Source organism: Electrophorus electricus, chromosome 7 (assembly GCF_041902795.1).
Source record: "Electrophorus electricus isolate QZ-2024a chromosome 7, ASM4190279v1, whole genome shotgun sequence".
In the NCBI taxonomy this organism is placed as follows: Eukaryota; Metazoa; Chordata; class Actinopteri; order Gymnotiformes; family Gymnotidae; genus Electrophorus; species Electrophorus electricus.
The window spans coordinates 9,363,846-9,390,093 of record NC_137503.1 but is presented as its reverse complement, the minus strand read 5'-3'; the positions used below and the strand labels follow the sequence as shown (position 1 = coordinate 9,390,093).

Below are 26,248 nucleotides of genomic sequence, written 5' to 3'. Positions count from 1 at the left end.
GGAGGTGAACATACTTGACACCTTGACACTTTAATAAGATGTTTTAACTTTTCAAGGAGCAACTATATAATATTTTAAGTTCAGAATAAGCTCATAAAGTTCAGTTATGAGAGTTTTTCTACCCCCAAAATCACAGATTTTTCTATTTGCGAAACATGAGAGAATAATAGTTGGTACCTATATTAAGTGTTGCAAATTTAACACTATTTTGTGTTTGAACAGATGTTTGATGGTGCATTTTTGAAACCTTTATTCCAACAGTATGCCAATTATAGTAACCCACGTTAAAAAATTGAAAGGCGCTTTTAATAGTTTAGTAGTTTTCTTAGTGTTTTTACTATGGCTTGTAGCCCATATATTAGTACCGCCTCTATGACCACAGGACCAACCGCACAACTATTCAGAACGTTTTAATATAGATTAGACTATTTGGGTTCTGCCTGACCACTGCGGAGAAGTAAGCAATACAATCCACTGCTGGTTTTGTAAAAGTCCACTGTTACGCAGTAATATTTTTCCTATCATTATTATCTGCTTTTACCAGACCTCTTAGGCTCACAGCACCAATCCACAGGCACTACGATTAGCGCGAGGAAGGTAAAGGTCAAAACATATTCCATGTTCTCTCCGGCCTATTGGGACCTTGCGCCTTCCTTCGCAGCCCCGCCGGTGTCTAGTCAAAACTTGCCCGTTGTTCCAAAGCGGAACCAGATCGATCTTTCTGCGAACTTCTGACGAGCAGATCTCCATGAGCCAATGTAATAGAAAAGTGCCTAGTCAGTTAACAAAATCAACGTAGTCTGAAGGTCTTCGACAGATTTTTGTGTGCGCACTGACTGACCGACAATCAGAACAGAGAGGGAAGAACGTGTATGCTGCTGTCGGAGTATGCCGGACACAGGAAAATTCATACCCGTTTAGAGCGTACCACAGAAGTACTTGTTAGATTCAAGTAGAGATTTAACTGAACTAAACGTCAGTTAAACAACAGGTCACCCGTCCAGCAGGATAGGTTACTTAATACTGCTTGTCCGAATATGTCCATTTTTGGAACTCAGTATTCGTATGAGGACTCTAGAGACCGAGTTCTCGCGAGCAGCTAGATATCCTCAACTCCTCTAAAATCATTAGAGCAACAGACCATACACACGCTTTGACATTATCAAAAACATTCCTGCGAGATATTCAGATTAAGGAAAACCTTCTTGGAACATTTTTTTCTTCCTGGGAAGAGAAATCCTGACGTAGACCCGGTTTCGCAGTTAATGGTAGCTCACTCGTCTGTGAGTAGTGACTAGTGCGAATCTTTACTCTAAAGCAATCTCATAAAGGAGTTCGTAAAGTACATAGGGACTTCTGTTGAGCGCGAACTGAGATGAGACAATCTCACGGAATCTGCTGATGCGCGCTACTGTTTTCAGAACCACGGACAGCTCCACGCGCGCCGTCTTACCGAGGCGCACGTTCTGCACAAAACTTCACAATTTGGCCATTGGAATGTTGTAACATTTTCGATATGCCGCGACAAAATAAAGGAAACTGTCACTGAGGAGTCGCAGGAAAGGATTAGACACATTTACTTGAAAGTTCTCCACCTGGAATTTTTGTCGATGTGACTAGTGAGGTAAGGTAAAAACAACGTTTTGTGATATTGAGTATTGATTTAAATAGAAATTAATGCTGCTTTCAGATAACACATGGAAGCCTACTCCATTTACTCTCGGTGGAAGATAAGCTCCGCATATGATACAAACTACATGAGATAATCAGCTAAGATGAGGTCAGTTTTGACTGATGCCCGGTTTTCTGCGGTATAGTCAGTACTCTGACGACGTGATCAGGCAAGATAAACAACGACGTTGATATTCTCACACCCTGAGGACAAAAACTACGTTTCCGATTTTGGGGTGTATCAAAAAGCGTAGTGACCGAAGATTATGGAGGAAACATTCTTATTCATGTTACTAATTTGGCATATGATGTAAACCATGTAATACAAATTCTCAGCCGATACCTCTGTAACTCCACTACAGAGAAGAGAAAATCTTGTAAAAAGGCACAAACATTTGAATGACTTAATATCTGAGGAATATTATTTTTTAACTATTAAGAATATTATTATTTATAATAATAATAATAATAATAATAATAATAATAATAATAATAATAATAATAGTAGTAGTATTAGTAGTAGTAGTAGTAGTAGTAATAGTAGTAGTAGTATTGTCGTCGTTGTTGCCTTTTATTTGTTTATTTCAGTGCAGTATAAAAGAAAACTTTCAGGAAGCTGTTTTATTAAAGACGGAATATTTTTAGCGCTGTGATTTCTGGGGCGCAGTGTCACAAAATAAAACGTTTGCAGGAGTTAAACATTACTGTGGACAGTACCGCACAGTGATTAGCAGTTCTATTTTATCAGGCTACTACGCCAGTAAGACTAGTTAAACAAAAAACATGATGAAAAGTGTTTCAAGCCGTGACAGATAGGAGTGCTCACAACTTCGCTGGTTCATGTGTTATATTATCAGACCTCATTGCGCACCGACAGTGCAATAAGAACTGTCAAAACGGTTTCATTGTCATTTTAATACAAAGTAGTCGTGATCAGATATACTTGTTTTGTATTTTTCTGACATTTCAAGACCCAAATAACAGTAATTTTGTTTGAAAAAGCAGCAAATAGAACGCTTGCCTGGTTCTTAAATTATGCTAATTTAACCTATGGAGTGGAGTAAAGTAGTTGACATATATTTCATCATATATAAGCATATATCTTGGTGTGAATGAAGACCTTGTAAAAATTCGTCCCACTTGCCGTACTAGCTTGTTTGGTAGTTCTCTGCAAAAGAAATACTTAAATCGTATTATTACGGAACTCATAGTCTATATAAAATATGCGGCACAATGGCATGTTTAAGTGCTCGGCCAGATAGACTGCATGATGTCTGTAGTGTAACTTCAAGCACTAAATATCGGAAATACCGGTAAACCAGCTGCAGCAGACGACTGAGGTTATTGATTAGTTTGAATAATTAAAGACTTCACTGAGGCCACGACACATGCCCTGATCTTCTCGTGAAGCCTTGATTAGGAGGCACGTCGGCCCGCTTACAACTCACCTTTAGACACCTCACCTGTGTCTCAGCCGCTTAACGCCACAGTAAGGTTGAACAGTGCCGCGCATTCAAATGGGCGTGTGGGTGGGGATGTGTCTTCTTCCAGTCTCGTGAACTGCCTTGAGCTCGGTGTCAGCGTGTCCGCGAGCGTGGCGGCAGTACTTTTTTCACAGTCGGCGTGTGAGAATGTCACCTTATCTGCAAGTAGCACAAGTGTTCCCAGCAATAACATGGGCGTTATTAATCAGGGATGAGAGTTTAGGTCTCTTGGATGGCGACATAACGTGAGTGACTAATTCCACTTGGCGACTGATGATGAAGAAAACAGCTTCTCTGCCCTGACAACAGCCTCTTAACGGAGTCTGCACATCTTAAGCTGCAGAGGCTCAGTTAGCCGAGATAAGATACCGGTCTAAGACACTTTTGTGGCAGGACAGAGATTAACTGCTTGAATGATGTCACACATTCTTATTGACAAATGAAGTGGCATTTGGAAATTCACTGGTAAATATAAAACTAAAATCATGTGTACAAGTTTCAAGCGTGAGAGTTGCAGATGAACTTTCATATAGCTGCAGACTTAACGATTTCTAGACTTTTTTTAAATTATGCAAGTTTCTACTGTAAATAAATCAAATACCTAAATTGCTTTCAGTGTTTAACTGATTAGGAGCAAAACAGAAACCCGGTCCTCCACCTGAAGAACCATCTGCAGATCTCCACCTAGAATATAATGGTCGCACAAACATGTAACTAATCATGTCTTTGCTCAGTTAACTTCAAATCACTTTTTAATAGCCCATGACAAAGAGGATTTTACTTCATTCTCGTATTTTAATTATCTCTTTGTCGAAATAGGACCCCACACCACACACTTTTTTTCTGTGCAAAGTACACATCATAAATCATCAGGTCTATGACAAATTGTAATGGAGCCTAATACACCAAGTAATCTGCATCTATGCAGATCTATAAATGACTATTTAGAGGCGGAAAATGTATTTAAAGCCATCCCGTAACATGAAAATCATCTGAACTGAATGATGAAATCTTTTTGGTAAAATAGACAAATGTCTTCATGTGTCCCATGTCAGTTTTTTATGAAGTCGTAGCAGAGGACAGTGTTCTTGTTGTGCAGTAGGCTTCTGACACATTCCACAGTAGATGGCATGTTTTCCAGCCACACTTCTAATGGAGAACTAATGGGAGAGCCCTGGGACTGAAGAGGACCCAAAGGAGACACTTGCCTCAGCATGGGAAAAATTGTGTGTGTGTGTGTGTGTGTGTGTGTGTGTGTGTCTGTGTCTGTGTACAATACAAGGTAGAGTGTGCATGCACCTGTGTGTGAGTTAATGTTTGCATCATCTACATGCTACATTAGGAATAAAGGAATGAATCCAATTAAGCTTGAACATGCATGTATGTTTTAGCTAAATCTATAATGTGAAGGCCTGCTGTAATGTGTTTAAAGGCAAAGGGAAGCCCTGCACTGAGCAGACCATGGGTCGCTGGTGATTAGAGTATGAATAATGTATAGAGTGGGTGTGGGTATGAATAATGTATAGAGTGGGTTGGAGTATGAATAATGTATAGAGTGGGTTGGAGTATGAATAATGTATAGAGTGGGTGTGGGTGGGGAGAGCTGCACCAGAACAGCAGGAAGAAACCCATTGCCTCAGTGAGTTCTCCTCTGCCACAATATCCATCCCTCTCTCTGAGTGATCACAGTCTTAATCATAAGGGTAGGGCTGCTCTGTTTTAAGATTTAGAACTTATCACATCTGAACTTTGTAACACTGAAATCATATTACTCAGTTACATGTAGCTGAAAAGTTCTGCTGGTTTAACAAAAATATATAAGAAAAACAATTAAGGAGACAAAATCAACAATTTATTTAATACACTCTGGTAATATCAGTTTTATGGTTTGTGGTGAAAGTAACATACAAATTTGAAAAAAAACAAAAAAAGGCTTAGAGCCAGAGAGAGCCTGAGAGAGCGAGTGAGCAAGCTGAATGGCAGCCTTTTAATTGCTGCTTTGGTCTTCTCTCCACTGGGTGGATATTATTTAAATTTACATGAACTTAATTCTCTTATAATAATAACTCTATCTGAAAAGGTCAGCAAGATAAATCTTCTAAAACCTTTTATTAAGCTTTAAAGTTTGTGATTTTACAGTTTTAAAAAGCCCTGACCCAAATTTAAAGCTTTCGGTATTTTGGAAAAGATTTGATGAATTATATGTTAAAAAACCTTAAATGTTTCATCTTATCCAACTTATGATTCCAGTTACAAAGAAAACATTAAAAAAAAACTTCTACAATGCTTAAAGACATTTTACATGTTAGTTGGAGATGTGGCAGTTGCTGAAGTGAACTTGCTGAAAGTTCAAAAAGACATTCATCACCATGATAGAGTACAAGCAAATGTACTGCAATACAACAATCATTATTCTTATTCTTTAATATTGCTAAGCTAGAGTTGACATGGCAAGCAAAATACTTATGAAACAGACACAAGCTGTCATTGTATGGGGTATGAATTTATTTGCATTACTAACACAACCTATTTATTTGCATTACTAGCACAAGTGTATTGGAGAGAAGATTGCATTTAAAGCAGTTGGTGAGTTGAAATAAGGCACCAGACTGTGTCCTTAGGGGCCAGCACATTGCCTGCACACTGCTTGATCAAAAATCCTACAAGCATTTCAAAAGTCTTGCTGCTAGAAGTTTCTACTTTATCAACTGAAATGCTGTTTAGGGAGAAGCTTGAAACTCTTTACATCTTAGCTAGCCTTCCCATCTCTCTCTAACGCTCTCTCACTCTCTCTATTTCCCACTCATTGTCTGGCTGCATAGAGATGACCTCCAGAGAGGTTATAATGCTGTAAATGTTGCACTCCTTACCAGACCAAGTGCGAAACTACTTAAGCAGATTATCACCTTGGGTTGATCACACCTGCTACACCTGTCTGCTTCCTGTTCATTCTTCTCATCCTTTCATCCTCTGGCTTCTCTCTTCCAGAGTCTCTCCCTCCTACCGTCTCTACTCATTACCTGATTGGAGCAGTCTGGGAAACTGGCAAATGCAATGCTGTTCAATTAAAAAAAGCCATCTGCTGAAGCAGAAAACATGGGAAACGCAAAAGAAAAAGAGGGAGAGAGAAGTTCTTGAGCATCCAAAATTCATGGTAATTTGGTGTTTAATTACAGTGGTTACATAATTAGAAGATAAATGAAGATAAACATAATCCAAACCAAATTAGATGGTTGTTACAATGTACTATCATGGGTCAAACAAGATCATATAGATATTGGAGACACCTTCCCAAAAGTTGGGACCAACTCCAAGACTTCCCAGTTGTGCAAAGATCTCATTCATCATATTACAATTTACTAAATTGTGGCAAAGAAGAATTTAAAAATACTTCATAAACTTCAGTATGTCTCTGAAAAAGCCGTCCATATGTTGTGTTCTCTTTAAGCCACAAGAGAAATGACGACTTATAAGTCTATTAACTGACTGGGGGTGCACTTGAATATGGAGGTCTGTGCATAATGCTTTTAAAGCCCATAAGTGGACTTATGCTTTAAAAATGTAAAATGTTTATTGAAACCACCCCAGGGCATTTTCCACCTTCATAATTATTTTCTCCATAATTGCCTTTCTGATTATTATTTAGTGTACATGATATTGCATAATAGCAAGCTAAAGTGTTCCAGAATTTGTTTCACAAAATATCTTTTTGACACAGCGATTACTTAATTCAATGAAGTGTAACCTAGCTAAAAAAACAAAACAAAAAACAAACAAACAAACAAACAAAAAACATTATATTCTGTAAAATACCTCAGGATTACTGAATCAAGTATTGTCTAATAAGCGTGCTTTGTGGACTGAGTGAGCTCATATACCATTTAACATTCTGAGAGGAAGCATGTGTTAACCCTTCAGAGAGGCAGTTCACAAGATGTACACTGTAAAAAGATATAGTCAATTTTCACAAGCCACCCGAGAATCCCCAGTGGACTTTACTCCTGTGTTCTCTGGCCAGATTGGCTCTCTCATCTTTTGCTCTCTCTCATCTCTGCCTCTCTTACTTTCTCTTTGTCTCAGGCTCTCTCTCTCTTTCTTTCTTTTTCTCAGACTCTCTCTCTTTAGTTCTCTCTCTCCCACTCTCCTCCTGCCTGACAAGTTTCCATGGAAACAAAGGGTAGGGAGAAGACCCTAATGAGTGTGAGCAAGGATGGGTCTCACAGAGATGAGCATCATACATATCTCGCTCTCTCTTACACACACACACACACACACACACACACACACACATGCACACACACACAATTTGCTGCTCATTCACTAATTTAGACTGGCGTATGCTAAATGTAGTGTGCTGGAATATGCATGTGGAATCTTTTGTTGGGCATACACTGCAGGATTTTGATATCATCAATGTATCAAGCATCAATGTTCATGGTGCTCTAAGAGCTCAGAAGTCAACACACAAAGACTCCAGTTCTGACAGCGACCAAAAATCAATGTAAAATCATGATACTGAGTGAAGCTAAGTTGTGTTTGTTTTGGATATTGATTTGCACCAATCATTGTTCACCAATCAAGGTGAAGTTCCAGTCTTGAAGGCCCAGACAAGGGTTAAAAAGGATACATGAACCTGCAATTTCAGTGAAATGTAATCATTAAAAATGTAAAAGAGAAGACAAGCACTTTAAAGTATTTAAAGGCTAATTGAAAACAGTAAAATGTATAATGTCTAGCCAAGGAAGTTATTCCAGTTGAGACCGGGAAACTCTCTGTTCCGTCCTTTTATTAAAATAAGTACAGTGGTTAGCAGTGCTGCCTCATAGATGCCATGACCTGCACTGGATTGTCTACTGCTTGTGTGGATGTTGCAAGTTCTCCCTGTACCTGAGTGGGCTCCTCTGGGTGCTCTGCTTTCCACCACATCTCAAAGCTATGTATGTTAGGCTGTTTTGTACCTCTACATTGGCCTGGCAGCTATGTGTGTACCCAATGATGCATTGGTGCCCTGTCCAGGGTTTGTTCCTATCTTGAACCCTGTGATGCTGGGATAGGCTCTGGCCCCCATAACCCTTAAGTGGTTTAGAAGATAAATAATTTAATTTTATTGTTCAATTGCATTTTCATGGGATATCAACAGATTGGGCTGTACATACACTACAATAAATATTCTCTCTACCACATCCACAACATTCTTCTTGCAGTGTTCTTGAGAAACAGCAGATATTACATAATTCATGGTGCAGATGTCACTGTGCATAAAAAAACTGTATTTTATATTTAATTTCTTTCCTATCAGGAGCATGTGAAATATAATCGATGTAAGTGAAGAAATAACTACATTACAGGCATTCTGTTCAGGCCCCACCAGGTGGATATGAGAGTTTACATTCTATAATTAAATCACTGACTACAGCTGTAGGCCATATTCCTCACATTTCAGTATGAAATTGGTGTGTCTGTTCTGTGTTTGTTGGTCCTGTAAATGTATGTATGTGTGTGTTTAAAATGATAAAATGTGCATATCTCTCTCTCTCTCTCTCTCTCTCTCTCTCTCTCTCTCTCTCTCTCTCTCTCTCTCTCTCTCTCTCTCCCTCCCTCTCTCTTTCTCTCTCTCTCTCTCTCTCTCTCTCTCTCTCTCTATCTCTCTCTCTGTGTGTGACTCAAATGATTTCATCCTCCATCTCTCTATCTTCTCTCTCCTTGTGTCTATGCAGTGTAAGTATTTGTATGCATTTTATAAACATTTGTGTATGTATGTGCAAGAGAGAAATAGAGACATAATAATATGTCATCTTCTCTCTTGCCATCTTCTCTCTCTTTGTGGTGTAAGTCTTTATGTTTGCGTTTTATGAGTATGTGAGTGTATGTAGGTGTGAGTGTGTGTTATGGTGTGTTTTGCTGTTCAGCAACTGTTGGTTAGAGAGTAATTGGATGATAAGGCTCTACATCAGTATGTGTTTAAGCAATCAAGCTTTACACTACAATGAATACACTGACCATCAGACATGAAGACACACACACACACACACACACACACACACACTCCTGATGAACTGGTCAAGAGCTCAGAGAATGGGCTTGGGGACAGACATTATGGTTCCCATAAGCCTTTGAATATGGTGACGGTACTGAATTATCCTGAATGTTTAACTACTGCACCATTACTTTATTTTAAGCATGTGCAGAGACTTTCAAGTGAACCAAGTTACAAATGAGCAATTTTCAGTTAGAATCATTCAGTTATAACTTTCAGATTCAGTGCTTTGTGGTAAATTTACCTTATGAGTAAGTAAAGAAACAGCAGAACACAAGTTTTGTAATGTGTCTTTTAATGAGCAATTTTACATGAATAATATTAGCACTTTCTATGCAATGATATGAAATCTGTGTTTTGAAGGTTCAAAAGGTTCAAAAGGCTTTATTGTCATTTCAGCTATATACAAGTACACAGCAAAAATGAAACAATGTTCCTCCAGGACCATGATGCAACACAATACAAATGTGTGTTAAAAATGTTTATGGTTACTGCTCTCCTTTTAATCTGTTTTTAATAATTTGTGATGTATGCAGTTTTTGTGTTCTGTGTGCACATCCATCCCCCTTTTAAATATATGGTTGATGTTGAACTACTGACTATTTTGCAAACATTACTGGTGCCTTGTCTCTATTTCTGTCTGTATTTCTTAAGCTGCTTTTATCTAATTTCTGAAACCTGCCATAAGCACACTGAATGGTTAAGTTAGATTGCATGCACACTGCATTGTGTGAATGTATTAAAAAAAACACACACAACCACAACAATGGTGAGACAAATTTGCTTTTGTTTTTCTGCACTGCAGTCCCTGAATCCCCCTCTGTCTGATCGGCAGCTTCTGATCTCCAACGATTCACCAAATTAAGGATGGTAGTGATGCTGTGGCAAGCCTGTGCCTGATCACAAACGTAACACCCCCCTCACCATCCCCCCGCGCTCGCATCTCTCCCTCACCACCACCCCGCTCCCACGCAGCGGAGAGCGGGCAACAGGCTGAGACTATCCAGAGCCCCCCAGAGAGTCCTGCCCCATCCTGGACGCGATGGTTGGGAGATCCCCTTGGCTCCGCAGTCACATGCTCTCCTGGCCTCTGCGTCTCCTCCTCCTGCTACTCGTCTCGGCCATGAGCCCACATGCATTTGCCGTGCCCACCTACAGCACCGACTCCAAGAAAGAGATCACCATTAATGGAGACCTGGTGATTGGAGGCCTTTTTCCAGTACACCAGAAGGGGGAAGGGGTAGAGGACTGTGGCCGCATCAATGCCCAGAGGGGTATTCAGAGGCTGGAGGCCATGCTGTTTGCTCTGGATGAGATCAACAGGGATGAGCGGATCCTGCCAGGCATCTTGCTGGGTGCACACATTCTGGACACATGCTCGAAGGATACATATGCACTGGAGCAGTCGCTGGAGTTTGTACGGGCTTCTCTAACAAAGGTGGATGACAGTGAGTACACCTGTCCGGACGGTTCCTATGCCATCCACGACGATGTCCCGCTTGCAATCTCTGCAGTGATTGGGGGGTCCTACAGTGATGTGTCCATACAGGTACTTCTATTTATTTATTCCATGTTAAATACATAATGCTGATTGGTAAGTAAGCTATCCATCATTTTATAATGACTTGTGATTAAGAGCATGTCTAAAATTATCACACCATATGAAATCGGATGTGCAGATATGCTATCATTTAATTAATCATTACATCAGTTATCCATGTTCAACTGATCCATGTTCTAGCTGCCATGGCCATTCAAACATAATATAATTCATTAGTCACACCATTCTTTCACATCATTCACCCCTGTGGATACATTACATTTTCTCCTTCCACACTCATGAAAAGCATTAGCACACTTAACAAGGTTGACACTATATGTTTTCCATTTAAAATTATTCTTGGTTTTCATACTGACTGTAGGAACAGCACTAAATCCTGATTTGTCGTAGTGGAATGTGTATTGTTGAAATGTTTATGATTGAAACTGAGATTTTGTGAGAAGTGACTTTTATGATCTAGTTGCAGATGCTCATGGAGACATATTGTGTATTGTGGCCTGAAGGGCCAGTTTCAGCTCTCCCTCTAACAGAACTCTTTTAAAGAATAAATCTTTCAGTTTTGGTAACATCTATTGAATTCCAGGTTAAGAAAACATATGAAATATTGTAACACGGGAGGGGGTGGAGAGCGAACACATGTGCGAAGTGACGACGCCATAAGGAACCAAACTGATTGAATAGAATAAATAAATAATAAGTTTAATAACCGACACAGACTAACAATACAGAATAGAATGAAGAACAAACAGGCTAACAGAAGAATAATATGATAACACTGTGATGGCGAGAAATGGGAAACAAGGGAATAAAACATTAAGGGAAGACTAACGGAGAACAACAATAATAAAACATAACGGTGAGCATAAAGACAGAAACAGGAACAGCACAGAACCGGGCTACATAAGATGAACAAACAATATTGACGGCGAAGATACAGAACTAAACAAGGAAAGCAACATGCAACAAGGGTAACCAAACACAGACAAACGAGATTGGACTAGAAACACAACGATAGAGACCAAAGAAGAACTGACCAGAAACCATGAAAGACACTCTAAGACAAAGACAATGACCAACAAGCAAAATACGTAGGGACGGGGTTTTTTATAACAAAGGGGAGGAGACAGGGAACCATGGAGACGAATGAAAACCCGGAAGTGATTTGGTTGCCATGACAACGGGGAATGCTCAGGTTTGTGGACATGACAAATAACATATATTCAGTATATTCAAACACACTGCTAATGAGATGAAACTATGATTGGTGGAATCTGGGCTCCTGTTTTGCATATGCTCAATTTGTCATACTCATTTTACCACCAGGTGTTTGGTGAAATTGCATCTTCACTGGCAGCTAAGGTACTACAGGGATAGAGGAGCATATGTACTGCAAATGTTAGTTTTAAGAAGGACTGACAAGAAAATTGGTGACAACTTGATTACTCCCAACTCTGCTCTTTTAGTGTTTGTGTGTTTTATGTGTGTGTGTGTGTGTATCAGAGTTGTGTGTGTGTGCGTGTGTGTGTGTGTGTGTGTGTGTGTTATGTGAAGGGGGGACAGTAGAGATAGCAATGTATGCATATCTGTCTGTGTTTCTTTGGCTTAAGAACAGTATGCTTACAAAATATAAATAAAGCGTTGTGTAAGCTTAAGTTAGACAATGGGATTGTGTATGTGTGTGTTTACTCTTAGAGATCCTTGACATCTTTCTCTGGGCTTAAGGAGCATAATTATGGCAAAGCCTGAAAACACATGCTGGGATGCATTAATAATATGTGTGTGTGTGGGGGGGGGGCTAGTGGTGGGGGGTTTGTGTGTGAAACAGCTTTTAGTCACTATAGCTACAGATTCTTCCCATAACTATCTAAATCTTCTCATCTCCTTTGTCTCTCCTACACTCTTTACATCTCTGCTATGTCTGAAATCTCTATGCCATTTCTGCCATCTCTCTATCTCTCTTTCTCACTCACTCACTCATACACACTGACACACACACACTCACACAGTCCTTCAGCCTACCCCTCTCGCACTATTAAGAGGCACTCATAGAGGGCTGCTGCAATATTTGCCATGCTGCTCATTTGTTGGCAGAGACTGGATGAGCAGATAAAGCTTTCTGTATTAAAGCATGTCTCACATCAGGGGGGGATTCCCGGTTACTATGGTGATGCCTATCAATTGCCAAGCCAACACACATACACACACGCACATAGATATCAGCTGTAAAGGTGTGACTAAAGCAATAGCACTGAGACCTCATCCTATTGGCAGAGTACTCTTTGCCTCTGCAAGATTAATGCAGGCTGTTCTGTGTTTCTCTGGTTTCTCACAGCTTTGCCTCATAGGAAGAATGTAAAAACGTTCCAGCACTGCTTTCACCAGACTGCCAAGACAAGGGCATTTGATGAATGAGTTGTAATTTTGCTCTTGGGCTGTTTATTAAAAAGAAGTGCAGGTCCTTATTTGGCAGATATTTGAAGACCTTCTGTTCCAAAGTGTTTGCTCCAAATTGCGTGCCTGTTACACATGCATTGAGGTTTCATTAATGAGTATTGGAGAAGTCTTCTCTACTCACTATTCCCTTTAACTCCAGTGGTGGCTCAATAGGCTAGGACTTTGTGTTGCTGATTGGAAGGTGGGGGGTGTTAGGTCAGCAGGTTGGATCTGTTAGGTCTCACAGAAAGGGCCTTAGCCCTCTGATCAACCTAGCCACTGGGGTGCAGAGCACTTGAAATGCTGGTCCCGAGCCGGATTAATGAGAGGGTTGTATTAGGAAGGACATCTGGTGCAAAAACCTGTGCCAGATCAAAATGCTGGCTTGATCTGCTGTGGCAACCCCAAGAAGGGAGCAGTTGAAAGTAGAAAAAAATCAAACCAATTCATATCCACCCAGGCACCTTTCCTTAACTAATCGTTGATATATATTTTAGTTTCACTCTTTGCACTTAGTGAGGACTTTGAACAGTTTTGAACAATGCTGGTATTCACTGCATCATGGAGCTGGAAGTGAAGGGTCTATGTTTGCTTTAGCTAGTCCCCAACACCCTCCACAATGAGCTCCACAGGATTTCGTTTGTGTTTGAGTACTCCATCTTCACTTCATAATCAGTCATGCTGAGGACTATGTGAAAGGTCATTTTGTCTGGACTGTCTGAGAAGGAGCAGTAGGAGGTTTTGTCTGTCTGCAGACAAGAGGAATTATCTGCTCACACACAGAATAGAGCGCAAAGTGAAGGATTTCACATAGGCCCTTGGGACTGGATGGTGTGTGTGCGTGTGTGTGTGTGTGTGTGGGGGGGTGTTGTATTAGGGGGGAGGGTATGTAGCTGGTACCGGTGAAGTATTTGGCTGGTACCCATGAAATATAAATCAAGCTTTTATTTGAGAAGATACTACGTGATACTTTTATTTGAGATACATTTATTTGAGAAGATACTTTTGAGTAATAAGGTTTAAGTTAAGATTAAGATTTAGGTATGCAGATAACATTAATAAAGCTTCAGTAATACACAATCAATGAAAAAAAGTACATAGTTAGTGATACAAAACTGCGTGAGTGTGAGCAGGGATCATGATGTGTAGACTGGCTCTGTTCTGCTGCGATGATCTGCAGGGGCACTAGGCATCTGTCACACATCCGGGCTGGAGATCTATCTTCTTCTGCTGACCAAAAGCTCTAGCACTGCTGATGCTGTCATTCAGCTAGGACTAACACTGTGAGGCCTACAGCATTTCCAGAGAGCTGACACACAGAGACTGTTAGATAGCGACGATGTATGTCACATAGTGCAGGAAAAGTGACCACAAAGAAACACATGCTACTTGGTGTTGCTCATAACAAGGTTGTTCCAGGAAAGTGTATCACATGCATTTTCTCACAGTAAGCCATTAGTAAAATACCTGTCCATCTGTGACAATGACTCCTAACAGCCAAGGACATGAATAAAGTAGCACCTACAGTAGTGACAACCATTATGCTGATACATCTTGTTTTGATAAAATATAAGTATAAATGGAAATAGAAAGAGAAATTCACACTCTCTATATCTGAGATTTGTGTCCAAGCTAGATTACATATTTATTAAATAATTTGTCATCGCAGTTTCAGTGTCATTTGACATGGAAATAAATCTACAATACAGGATTTTCATTGAGTTAACCACTGGCAACAATGCCTGTAATAAAAAGGCAAATGCAATAATAAATGCATTACTTTCACTTTCTTACTGAGTAGCATTTGTAATGATCTTCTTTGCTATTTGTAGTCAGATAATGACTACAAATTTTGTATGACCAAATTTCTTCATTCATTGATAGAGGATGGCAAGACTGACTAATGGAGCATGACTCTTGAGCAGTATTATATCCATCCAATATCCATTTTGCCATCTGGTCCACTTGTTGCAGCAAAGTTGCAGCAAAACAGAGCAGGGTACAGGTTACACATTCAAAGTTGATTCCCATACAAAAGGCTTGAGAGTGAGGTCCCAACTCTGACTCTTGTCATTAGCTCAGTGAACAGGCTTACACACACACACACACACACACACACACACACACACACACACACACTGCCTGGCCAAAAAAAAAGGTCACCACCTGGATTTAACTAAGCAAATAGGTAAGAGCCTCCCATTAGATAATTACTGCATGGGTGATTATGTTTCAGCTGGCAACAAGTTATTTAACCCGAACTGAGTGAGTAGCTTCTCATTTGTTAAACAACCATGTCGAAAGACACATGCTGTGGTTGTGGAAAAGATGTTAATCTGTTTCAGAAGGGTCAACTTATTGGCATGCATCAAGCATAGAAAATATCTAAGGAGATTGCTAAAACTAATAAAATTGGGTTAAGAACTGTCCAACGCATTATTAAAAAGTGGAAAGACAGTGGGGAAACATCATCTTTGAGGAAGGAATGTGGTTGGAAAAAAAACTTGAATGATCGTGATCGGCGATCACTTAAATGTGTGGTGAGATCAAATCATAGAAAAAGGACAGTAGAACTCAGGGATATGTTTAATAGTGAAAGTAAGAGCATTTCCACACTCACAATGCAAAGGGAACTCAAGGGATTGGGACTAAGGGACTAAACAGCTGTGTAGCCTTAAGAAAACCACTCTCCGGTGAGGCTAACCGGCAAAAACAGCTTCAATTTGCTAGGGAGCATAAAGATTGGACTCTGGAGCAATGGAAGAAGGTCATGTGGTCTGATGTGTTCAGTTTTACCCTGTTCCAGAGTGATGGGTGCATCAGGGTAAGAAGAGAGGCTGCTGAAGTGATGCACCATCATGCCTAGTGCTTACTGTACAAGCCTATGGGGGCAATGCTGTGATCTGGGGTTGCTGCAGTTGGTCAGGTCTAAGTTCAGCAACGTTATGTGCCCAAAGAATGAGGTCAGCTGACTACCTGAATATACTGAATGACCAGATTATTCCATCAATGGATTTTTTCTTCCCTGATGGCATGGGCATATTCCAAGATGACCATGCCAGGATTCATCGGGCTCAAATTGTGAAAGAGTGGTTCAGGGAGCATGAGACATCATTTTCACACATGGATTGGCCACCCCAGAGTCCAGACATGAACCCCATTGAGAATCTTTGGAGAAGACTTTGTGCAGTGGTTCAAATCTCCCATCATCAATACAAGATCTTGGGGAAAAATTAATGCTTTGGACAGAAATAAATGTTGTGACATTGCAGAAGCTTGTGTAAATGATGCCACAGCGAATGTGTGCCATAATCAAAGCTAAAGGTGGTCCAACAAAATATTAGACTGTTTGACCTTTTCTTTGGCCAGGCAATATATATATATATATATATATATATATATATATATATATATATATATATATATATATATATATATATATATATATATATATATATATATATATATATATTGCTACCTCTACTGTTGACTGTTTGTTTATTGTTTTCCCAGCAACATGCACTGAGCACTCTCTGTGATGAAACAAAAATTAAGGGTATTTATCAAAACATCTTAAAAGCATATAATCTTGGAGGCATGCAAACTTTATTAAAATCTTTTATCTCTTCATTACTGCCACATCACAAATTGCTTATTCACTGTGTGTCCAGTGGTATGGTTGTTTAGAGCTTGTGTGTATAGATGTTTCAAGAAGTTTCCAACTGTACATTCCATATGTACAACACAATGAAATCAGATTCAGAGAGCCAGTTTAAAAATCATAGGTAAGTGCAATCATATGTACTTTTCCAGAACACTTGGACAACTTTGATGGTTTGCATGGTGAGCAGTCCATTTTAAGGTTGTGATTCATTTGTACAGTGATTTTTATGGCTTCTAATAATAGGGAGTAGCTGTCAATTCAGTTCAGTGTTATTATCATTATGCTAATGTACAACAAGGGCGACATTACATTTAATTAAATGTGCATATGATATAGGCTCAGTGGGAGTTAAAAGGTGGGAAATGTGCAGTTCTTTTCAGCACCAGTTACCAGGGACTATACTGTTGTCTGCTAACTGGTACAAGGTAGAGGGCTTGATGTTGCTAGTGTTAAAGTAACATTTAGTAGTGTTAAAGGGTATAGTGTTAATAAGGTTTTTGCAGCTACCAACTGAGTCTATAAACACTGCACATAAAAGCCATAGCTAAAGATCCTCGTTAGTAGCAGAAGTTATGGACAGTGGAGAGAGGGAGCTTGTGGTTCAAGCTTGGAATTTTAATATTGAGATCCTCTCTATTCCATCAAAGAGGGTCATGTTTCCACCTGGTCAAACACATCCACAGTCGTTGCCAGGCAACCAAACTCTTCACACCCTGATGTGTAGAATCCTGCTTTTCTGATAGCACACAGAGCTCACAGTGCTGCTGATGGAGAGGTTTTTCCCTGAAAGCAGCATCACTGTCATGGCCTCTTCCATATGTGCTCGCTTCTTCATTATATCCAGAGCTGTCATTATCCTCATGAGCATTACCTTTACCACAGTAACCATCCAGCTGATTGTCATAATACCTGTATATGTCACCATCATCATTACCGTCATCACTCCCTGCCTAATGTTGTTTACATGCATGTTTTTTTCTAGTGGGTTATTTTTTCAGGCTTTGGGGCGTTCGTGTGTGTACATGTACATGTACGTGTGCGTGTGTGTGTGTGTGTGTGTGTGTGTGTGTGTGTGTATGTGTGTGTCTAGCCATGTAGTGGGAATGCTGTGTTGTTGCAAAAGGGAAATCAGAGATGGTCCATGGGGATGAGCAGATGGACTTTTCATGTTGAAAAAAATCATGACATCTCCAAGAATGCGGAGCAGGCACACCACGGTGCAGACTAGGCAGAGCCCCCCCTGGTCCCACACCCTGTTCTGCTCTTTTTCTCTGCCTATTTTCCTCATTCTCTTCCTCTTTTCCTTTTCAGGTCTCTCTGTCTGTTTCCACTGGGTTCTCTCACCATAGAGTTTCTTGCTCTCCTTGTGTTGTGTTTCCTTTTCCCTTTCTCTTCTCTAACATTGCTCTAGTAGCTGGGGAGGAGTGAGACATGCATTTATACTCAGCTAAAGAGGATCTGCTGTGTTTTAATTATTTAAAAGAAAGGTGTGTGGATGAATGTAACAGTTATTAAGTTAGATAATAAACAGTTCATAAATTATCCATAGCTTCAGATGACAAATATCACACTGTCCATTATGTTTCAGAATGATGAGCTGATCATTGGCCAGTTTTCCTAAAAACATCAAAACCTTTAAACAGAATATTAATAGTGGTGCTCACTTAACCACCTTATGATGATTAGAGCTTCTGACAGTCATATTTTGTCACAGAACTGCAAAGGCATCTCTGCTTCTTTGCCAATGATTTCAGAAATGTCTGCTTGTAAATATATCCTTCCTATCCTAGTGCAGGGGCACCTGCAGGATTATATTTCATAGTACGCCCGCCTGAATGTTAGTGTCAAGATGAGTCCCTCCCAACTTCTGTGTACCATGTTATCCCTATCTTGTGTATTTTTAAGTTCCATTCCGTAGTTTCGGTTTCTCCGCCCCTCGTTTGATTTTCCACACCTGTTCCTTGTTTGTATGCTTGTTAAGTTCATGTATTTAAACCCTGTTGTGTGCCCTGTGTCTTGGCTGTTCATTGTTAGCTTCATTGTGTTTAATTGAATGGTTGCGTTTCTGTGTTTGGTGGATGTATGAAAGCCTGTCTGTGTTACAAAGTCTTCGTTTATGCTATCCTGTTTTGTTATCCTAGCCTTCGTGTTTCCTAGCCTGTTATAGCTGGCTTCCCTTTTTTGCCTTAGTGTGTTTATCATTTATCCCTGTAATCTCCATGTTGGCTGTATGACCCTGGACTACTCTGACTACGACTCTGGATTTGCCCTTAATAAATCTCGCTCTTTTCCACACGTGTTTTTTTTTTGTTGTTGTATTTTAATTTAAGTGTGAGAACATTATTTTAAGCTTAGTTATTAGGTTATTAGTTTGAGGACGTCCTTTTAACATTATTTTAAAAGGTTAGTATAACATTAGTTATTACAGAGAACATTATTGTAAAATGTTAGTATAGGGCTAGTCCAAGAATGTTAATATAACGTTAGTTTGAAAATGTTATTTTAATATTCGTCCAAGAGTGTCATTTTAACATTATCCCAAGAATGCTATTTTAGCATTAGTTAGAATAGTTCAATCAGAGAATGTTATTTTAATGTTAGTCCAAGTTATTGCTGTTGAATGGATGAATGAGAGGATAGTGGTGGATAGACAACTGCCATCCATATGAAGTGCAGTTTGGTGACTGGGCCTAGTAATTCAATCAGTACATCGAACTGAGTTATTCTATCTTTATATCTGAAGGTGTTATAAAATGAGTGGATTCCTATGGGAGGATGGAGGGATGAATGAAAGAATGGGTGGATAGATAAGAGCCATAATATGAAGTGCAGTATTGTGACTAGGCCTAGTCATTCAATTACTACAGCAATTTAGTTGTTTTGTCTTTACAGCAGAAGGAGCTATAAAATAAATGGATTCCAATGGGAGGATGGAGGGATGAATGAAAGGATAGTTGTTTTGTCTTTACAGCAGGAGTTATCAATGGATTCCAATGGGAGGATGGAGGGATGAGTAAAAGGATAGAATTGGTTAATAGACAAGTGCCATCTGTATAAAGTTCAGTTTGGAGACTAGGCCTAGTAGTTCAATTATCCCAGCAAATGTAGTTGTTCTATCTTTACAGCTAAAGGAGTTATAAAATCAATAGATTCCTCTGGGAGCATTGAAGGATGAATGAAAGGACAGACTAAAGAATGAGTGGAGAAAAATAAAACGATTTGAGATGGAGTGGATATTTAGGTGTTGGAGTAGTTGTGGTTGATTATTTAGCTTTGAGGCTAGATGTTGATAGCAATTTGGCTGATGGGGTAGTTGTTGTGGGGTCTGTGGGGGTAATTTGGGTTGAGGGGTAATTGACTGTGGGGTAGTTGAGGCTGAGGGGTTATGAATGAAAGGATAGTTGTTGGGGTAGTTATGCTTGATGGGGTATTGAGATGTATAGGTAGCTGTTGAGTGCAGTTTGACTGGTGGATTTTTTTTTGTGGGGCTATGGGGGGTAATTTGTGTTGAGGGGTAATTGGCTGTGGGGTAGTTGAGGTTGAGGGGTATATAGCTGTGGGGGTAATTTGGGTTGAATTGTAATTGGCTGTGGGATAGTTAAGGCTGAGGAGTTATTTAGCTGTGTGGGTAGTTGAGCTTGAGGGCTGTGGGGGGAAATTTGAGTTGACGGGTAAGTGGCTGTGGCGTAGTTGAGGCAGAGGGGTTGTTTAGCTCTCCGTGTAGTTGAGGGAGTGAGGGAAAGAAGAGTGTCCATGCATGTGTTCCGTGAAAGTGAACAATAACACAAGCACAATAACACTGTTCCCATATGAGAACTATGTTTGTGCCGTATTTGGTGATTCTACGACAAAAGCTGAAAATGCTTAACATTTCCAAATAGAAGAAGAAGAAGAAGAAGAAGAAGAAGAAGAAGAAGAAGAAGAAGAAGAAGAAGAAGAAGAACAACAAGAACAAGAACAAGAACAAGAACAAGAACATGAAGAACCAAATGTTGGCTTTGTTAAGACAACATAAATAGCATTCCTTCCTATTCCAGCACTGTGAAAGGATTAAAAGATTTAAGTTAATGTTAACACTAACGTTAACAGACTTCGTGCTCGTGCTGCCCTTGGCGGAATAATCGCTTTCTGGTTCCAAAAGCCTAAAAAATGATCAGTTGCTTTCTTTTGCACATTGCTAGGTGACTTATTTGCTTGTTAACACACAAGATACATATGGCTAAATTCAACATTGCCAGCAATCACAATTAAGTACCAGAAATGTTGATTGTGCAGTGACCTATAGTAAGTCACATTAACACAAATCATTGGCTTTCAGATGTATTTGTTTTACATTAAGTGGACACAACCTAAATTACATCAAGGTAGAATGTTAAAAAATAAACAAAATCATAAAAACAATAAATCATTAAGAAACAATAAAAACTTGGTGTTTACTGGATTAAAGTCGCTGGCATCAGAGTCCTTTAGTGAGGGGGCAAATGTCATCTCTACTTGTTCAAAGGATGGTAGTGTTTTTGTCAGTCGACCTTATGATCTTATATCTATATACTGTACATATATAAGTGAAAATCATGTATTTATTCAGAAGCCATTAAATGAGAGCAGGTTATTACACACCAACTTCCAATATCTGACAGAACTATCACTAATACTGGACAACATTGTTACAAACACCATATGGCTCGGATAATAAGGATTACTGTCATCCTTAGTGCCCATGTTTCTAAATTCATTTAATTTTAATTCAATTTGTCTAAATTAAGTTTTAGTCTCCAGTGGAACGATAGTATTTTAGAACTCTGTTGTCTATTCTCCATCACTGTGTAAGTGTTTTTCTCTCTCACTAAAATGTCAGTGCAGTTGCAGCCATGGAGGAGAAGCAGATGTCAGCGTGCCTCTTTGGGGCTATTGAGTAAATGGACGAGGCATGAGGGGACTGTCAAACTCCAAACTTCAGGATTCCTACTGCCCAGATGCTCTTTGACAAACCCCTTCGTGCGAAAGGAATTCTGGTCATTTATAAACATATAAAATGATATAGAAGCCATATTCATATTCATATAGCAAATGCAGCTCCCTGTATTCAAGTCATCCGATTACCAGAAATAATCCGCCCAAGTTTGCATACGTAAATCTGCATAGCACTTTCACACTAATTTCCTTAATTAAATATTCTGCTGTCAGCTATCCTCAGAGTCCATGAGAGAAGGTATGAACTCTATGACTATGTTTATATCAGCCAGCACCAAGTCACCAAGTAACCCAAAGCTAATCAAAATGAATCTACTGGATTGAAATGCTTCACTATGTGTGACAGAAAATCATTTGAGAATATTATGCACTTGTGTGTGTAGCAGAGTTCTTAATTGTGGAAATTGTGTCTTTGAGCTCTGAAAGCTTTCAAGAAGTTAGTGTTTATGTAAATTGCACTGTGATTATGGGACTCAATAGTTCTGCCATGGCTACCCTTTGTGCAAACGTATCTTTCTTCTGCAATTCTCATTTACATTTTTAGAATACTGGCAATTTGCCCTGACCAGTTAGTGCCAGGGACACATTTTTCACACTAGTTGTCATGATTGAGGTGTATTGTGATGTGAGTCATATACAACCCTTAGGGGACAGTGCACATTATGTTAGAAATGCCCCCTTCTGCTGGATGGAGAACAAGTTTGTATTACCATGCTTAGGAAAGGCCTGTGGAGAGTGGGTGAGTGAGAGCAGCTCTCCATCAACCGCTAAAGACATCAGACGCAGAAGCAGTCCTAGTTATACACAGAACTTTGGTACGAATATCACAAAACACAACTGCATATTATACATATAAAGCTAAATCCAAGCAAACCTATTCTAAATAATGTGCTCTCTGAATACTGGAGTGAGCTGGAATGCAGGTTTACAGTACTGGTTAGAGATTGTGTATGTAATCTGTACTACATGTAATTTGCTAAAGCCTTTTTTGGTTTCTGCAAAAGTATATATGTACATACTGAAAGCATACAATATACAATACTTTTTGGTTGTGAAGAAGATTTTGCAAAGCTGTGCATCAAGGCAACCTGGATATGAAGATTACCTTCTGAAAATAAATCACTATGCAGACTCGTTTGTCTGCTAGCTCCTAGTTATGCATTATATAAAAAGTGTTTATTTTGGGGGGCCTGCACTGAGAAGCAATTCTCACTCACTCTCAAACAGTCAGCCTGGCAGCTGTCTCCAAACATAACCTTTTCAAATATGGGCTGTCAGGATTGCTTAAGTACAGAAGATTTTTAACATAATGTTGTGTGACAAACTCAGTAAAGTTGATCTCAATGGAGGAGATCAACCTTTGGGGAACTAAACTTTTTCAACATTAACCTCCCTATTTCTCAAAGTCAGCCTTTCATTCTACTCCTGACTGTTTCTATAGCAACACCTATAGAAAGAGTAAGATGAACTCTTTGTGTTGTGCTCTCCTCATGAGCTTCAGAAAGAAGGTAGTTTGAAAGCTTAACATGATACGACTGTATTGGCAATGTACGATAATGAGTATGTAATGGAGGTTTCTATGAATCTTTTTATGAAAGGCATGGATCATTAAATGTTCACGCATCAACCAACTGAGTGTAAAACACTGGTTTATATTTTGGTCAGGGTACACAAAGCTGACTAGTATTGAATTATTGAAATTTTAAAACATGAAATATAAGAAAACAACATTATTGAACTAAAAATAATGACACTGATCATTATCAGAATCATTTTAGCACCATGGAAAATCTACATTTTTATTAATCCCTACATTTGTTTCTCCTCTGGCCCATCATCTTAACTTTTTTCTTCTACTGGACGTGTAAGCTGCATGATTGGACTTCACTGAGCTACACCATATATTCATGCATATAATGGCATCTTTTAGAGTACCTGCCAGGAAAAGAAATAAAGAGAAACACAGTAAAAAGAACCAGAATTTCTCTTTTTCCCTTTCGTATCATATGCCCTTCCCCCAAGGCTTTAGAAGAAATGGTTAGATGGAGAGCCCGGTCAGCAAGCTCCAGGGTAAAGCAAACTCACACACAGCTGGGACATCAAGGGACCTAAGCATCAATGCAGTCTGTGTAAAGAATGACACGCATGAGTCTTGCAGCATCTCCTCTGACTGGTCTTGGTGTCAGTTATAAATGAATCTAAACTGAAATTACAGTCAGCAATGGAAACAGATCTTATAAAAGCAAATTGTCCTACAACATTAGCATATCGTTTTGTTAATGTCTTTCCCTGCAGAGAAACAGAATAAGTTAAGGAAATTAACTATAAGTTAAGGAATGCATAGTTAAGAACTTCCATCTGCTGACATGTGCGATGTATGCTGTGGAAAATGAGACAGCCTCAGAAGGATGTGAAATGGCTTTTAATGTGTTTTGGTAAAGGACGAAAAGGTTTTTCACTGAGTGCTGTAAATAATCATATGAGTGCTTTAATAGAATATTTGAACAAGAGTTATAGAGGAAATCTCATATTTTTGCTGGGCTGCCTAGAAGATCAGTCTAAATTGATTGATTGATTAATTTACTCACTGATTAACTGGGTGACCTCATTATTTTCACTAACATAAGCTGACTTTGGTGATAGCTTAGGTAACATTTTACCTATGGTATAAATAGTAGTTGTAGTAATATTGCCATACTACTACTACTACAATATGACTATTGCCAGTGTAGTGTTATGACTATATAATGGAGGATTCTCTGGATCTTTTTCATGAAGGGCATTCATCTTTAATGTTCATGCAACATTCAGCTATTACTCCAATTACTCCAATTATCCAAGTATTACTACTACTACTACTACTACTAGTACTACTACTACTTATAATAATAATAATAATAATAACCAATGACTGTTGATTTCTCAAACACTGCTACCAAACATTTGTGAAAAAATCAGAAGGTATAAATATATTATTATCCTTCAAAGGTAACACGGGTCTTTTTATATAAGTGACAACCTCTCCATTACCTTAGCTGTGACTATAACTAACAGTTGCAAAGCACAAGGTGAACTAATATTTTGACATGTGACACATCAATTATAGCAGCCCTGACACTTCTTATAGCGGTAAGACATGGAAGACCAAACAAGTTTTCTTCAGAGATTTCCAAGTATCTTGGATGCCCTACTGTAGTCATTTATGTGAAGTATGTTTTGCAGTCGATGGTGTCGATGGTCCAGCAAAAATAGCTGTGTCCTATTTTGCTTACCATGCTACGCTGTGGCATGATTCTGCAATCAGCATGATCCCTTCCATAACTGGCGCTGATGCACAGCATGGACGTACATCGCAGTGCCAGAATACTTAATTCTAAATATCCTTCTGTTTTCTTACAGGTGGCCAATCTACTGCGACTTTTCCAGATTCCCCAAATCAGCTATGCCTCAACTAGTGCTAAGCTTAGCGATAAGTCCCGCTATGATTACTTTGCTCGAACAGTACCCCCAGATTTCTACCAAGCCAAGGCCATAGCTGAGATCCTTCGCTACTTCAACTGGACCTACGTCTCCACTGTTGCCTCTGAGGGTGACTACGGAGAGACTGGCATTGATGCATTTCAGCAGGAGGCCAGAGCCCTGCAAATCTGCATCGCTACATCTGCCAAAGTTAGCCGCTCCATGGACCGCTACAGTTACGAAGCAGTGATCAGGTCGCTGTTGCAGAAGTCTAATGCTAAAGTCGTGATCCTTTTCACTAGGAGTGAGGATGCCAGGGAGCTTCTAGTTGCAGCAAATCGCATGAATGTCTCCTTCATCTGGGTGGCTAGCGATGGCTGGGGCGCGCAGGAGAGCGTGGTGAAGGGCAGTGAGTCAGTGGCAGATGGAGCTTTTACCATAGAGCTCGCTTCATACCCCATCCGTGAGTTTGGCGAATACTTCACCAACCTGAATCCTTACAACAACAGCCGCAACCCTTGGTTCAGAGAGTTCTGGGAGTATCACTTCCAGTGCAGCCTGCATGACCTCAGCTGTGGGAAGCACTCGCTGCGAAATGGGAAGTTCGAGCAAGAATCGAAGATTATGTTTGTGGTGAATGCCGTGTATGCAATGGCACATGCCTTGCACAACATGAGACAAGCAGTGTGTCTGAATAACACTAAAATTTGCAGTGCCATGAACCCAGTAAATGGAAAGAAGTTCTATAAGGACTACATCTTAAAGACAAAGTTTGATGGTGAGTGAACTTTTGCTTCCATGGCTCCCTCTCGTTATCATTTCTGTTGAAATAGAAATAATTACCATTATTTCATTTCATGCCACAAATGTATGTGTAAATACACACTACTACAATAAGTAAAGTGATATAGTTTTGTTGTTTTGACTCTGTGCTCCAGCACATTAGATAGGAATGACTCTCAGGT

At 39.5% G+C, this 26,248-nt stretch overlaps 1 protein-coding gene across 1 annotated transcript in view; it reads left to right on the top strand.

The window, feature by feature from the left end:
* Window positions 1–823: 823 nt before the first annotated feature.
* The window catches only part of grm2a (glutamate receptor, metabotropic 2a), a 31,279-nt gene continuing 5,854 nt past the window's right edge, over window positions 824–26,248 (top strand). Inside the window, exons 1-3 of the mRNA XM_026997544.3 lie at window positions 824–1,624; window positions 9,998–10,741; window positions 25,224–26,061. Coding sequence (XP_026853345.3) covers window positions 10,235–10,741; window positions 25,224–26,061 — 1,345 coding nt within the window. The 5' untranslated portion in view covers window positions 824–1,624; window positions 9,998–10,234. The remainder of the gene's footprint in view (window positions 1,625–9,997; window positions 10,742–25,223; window positions 26,062–26,248) is intronic.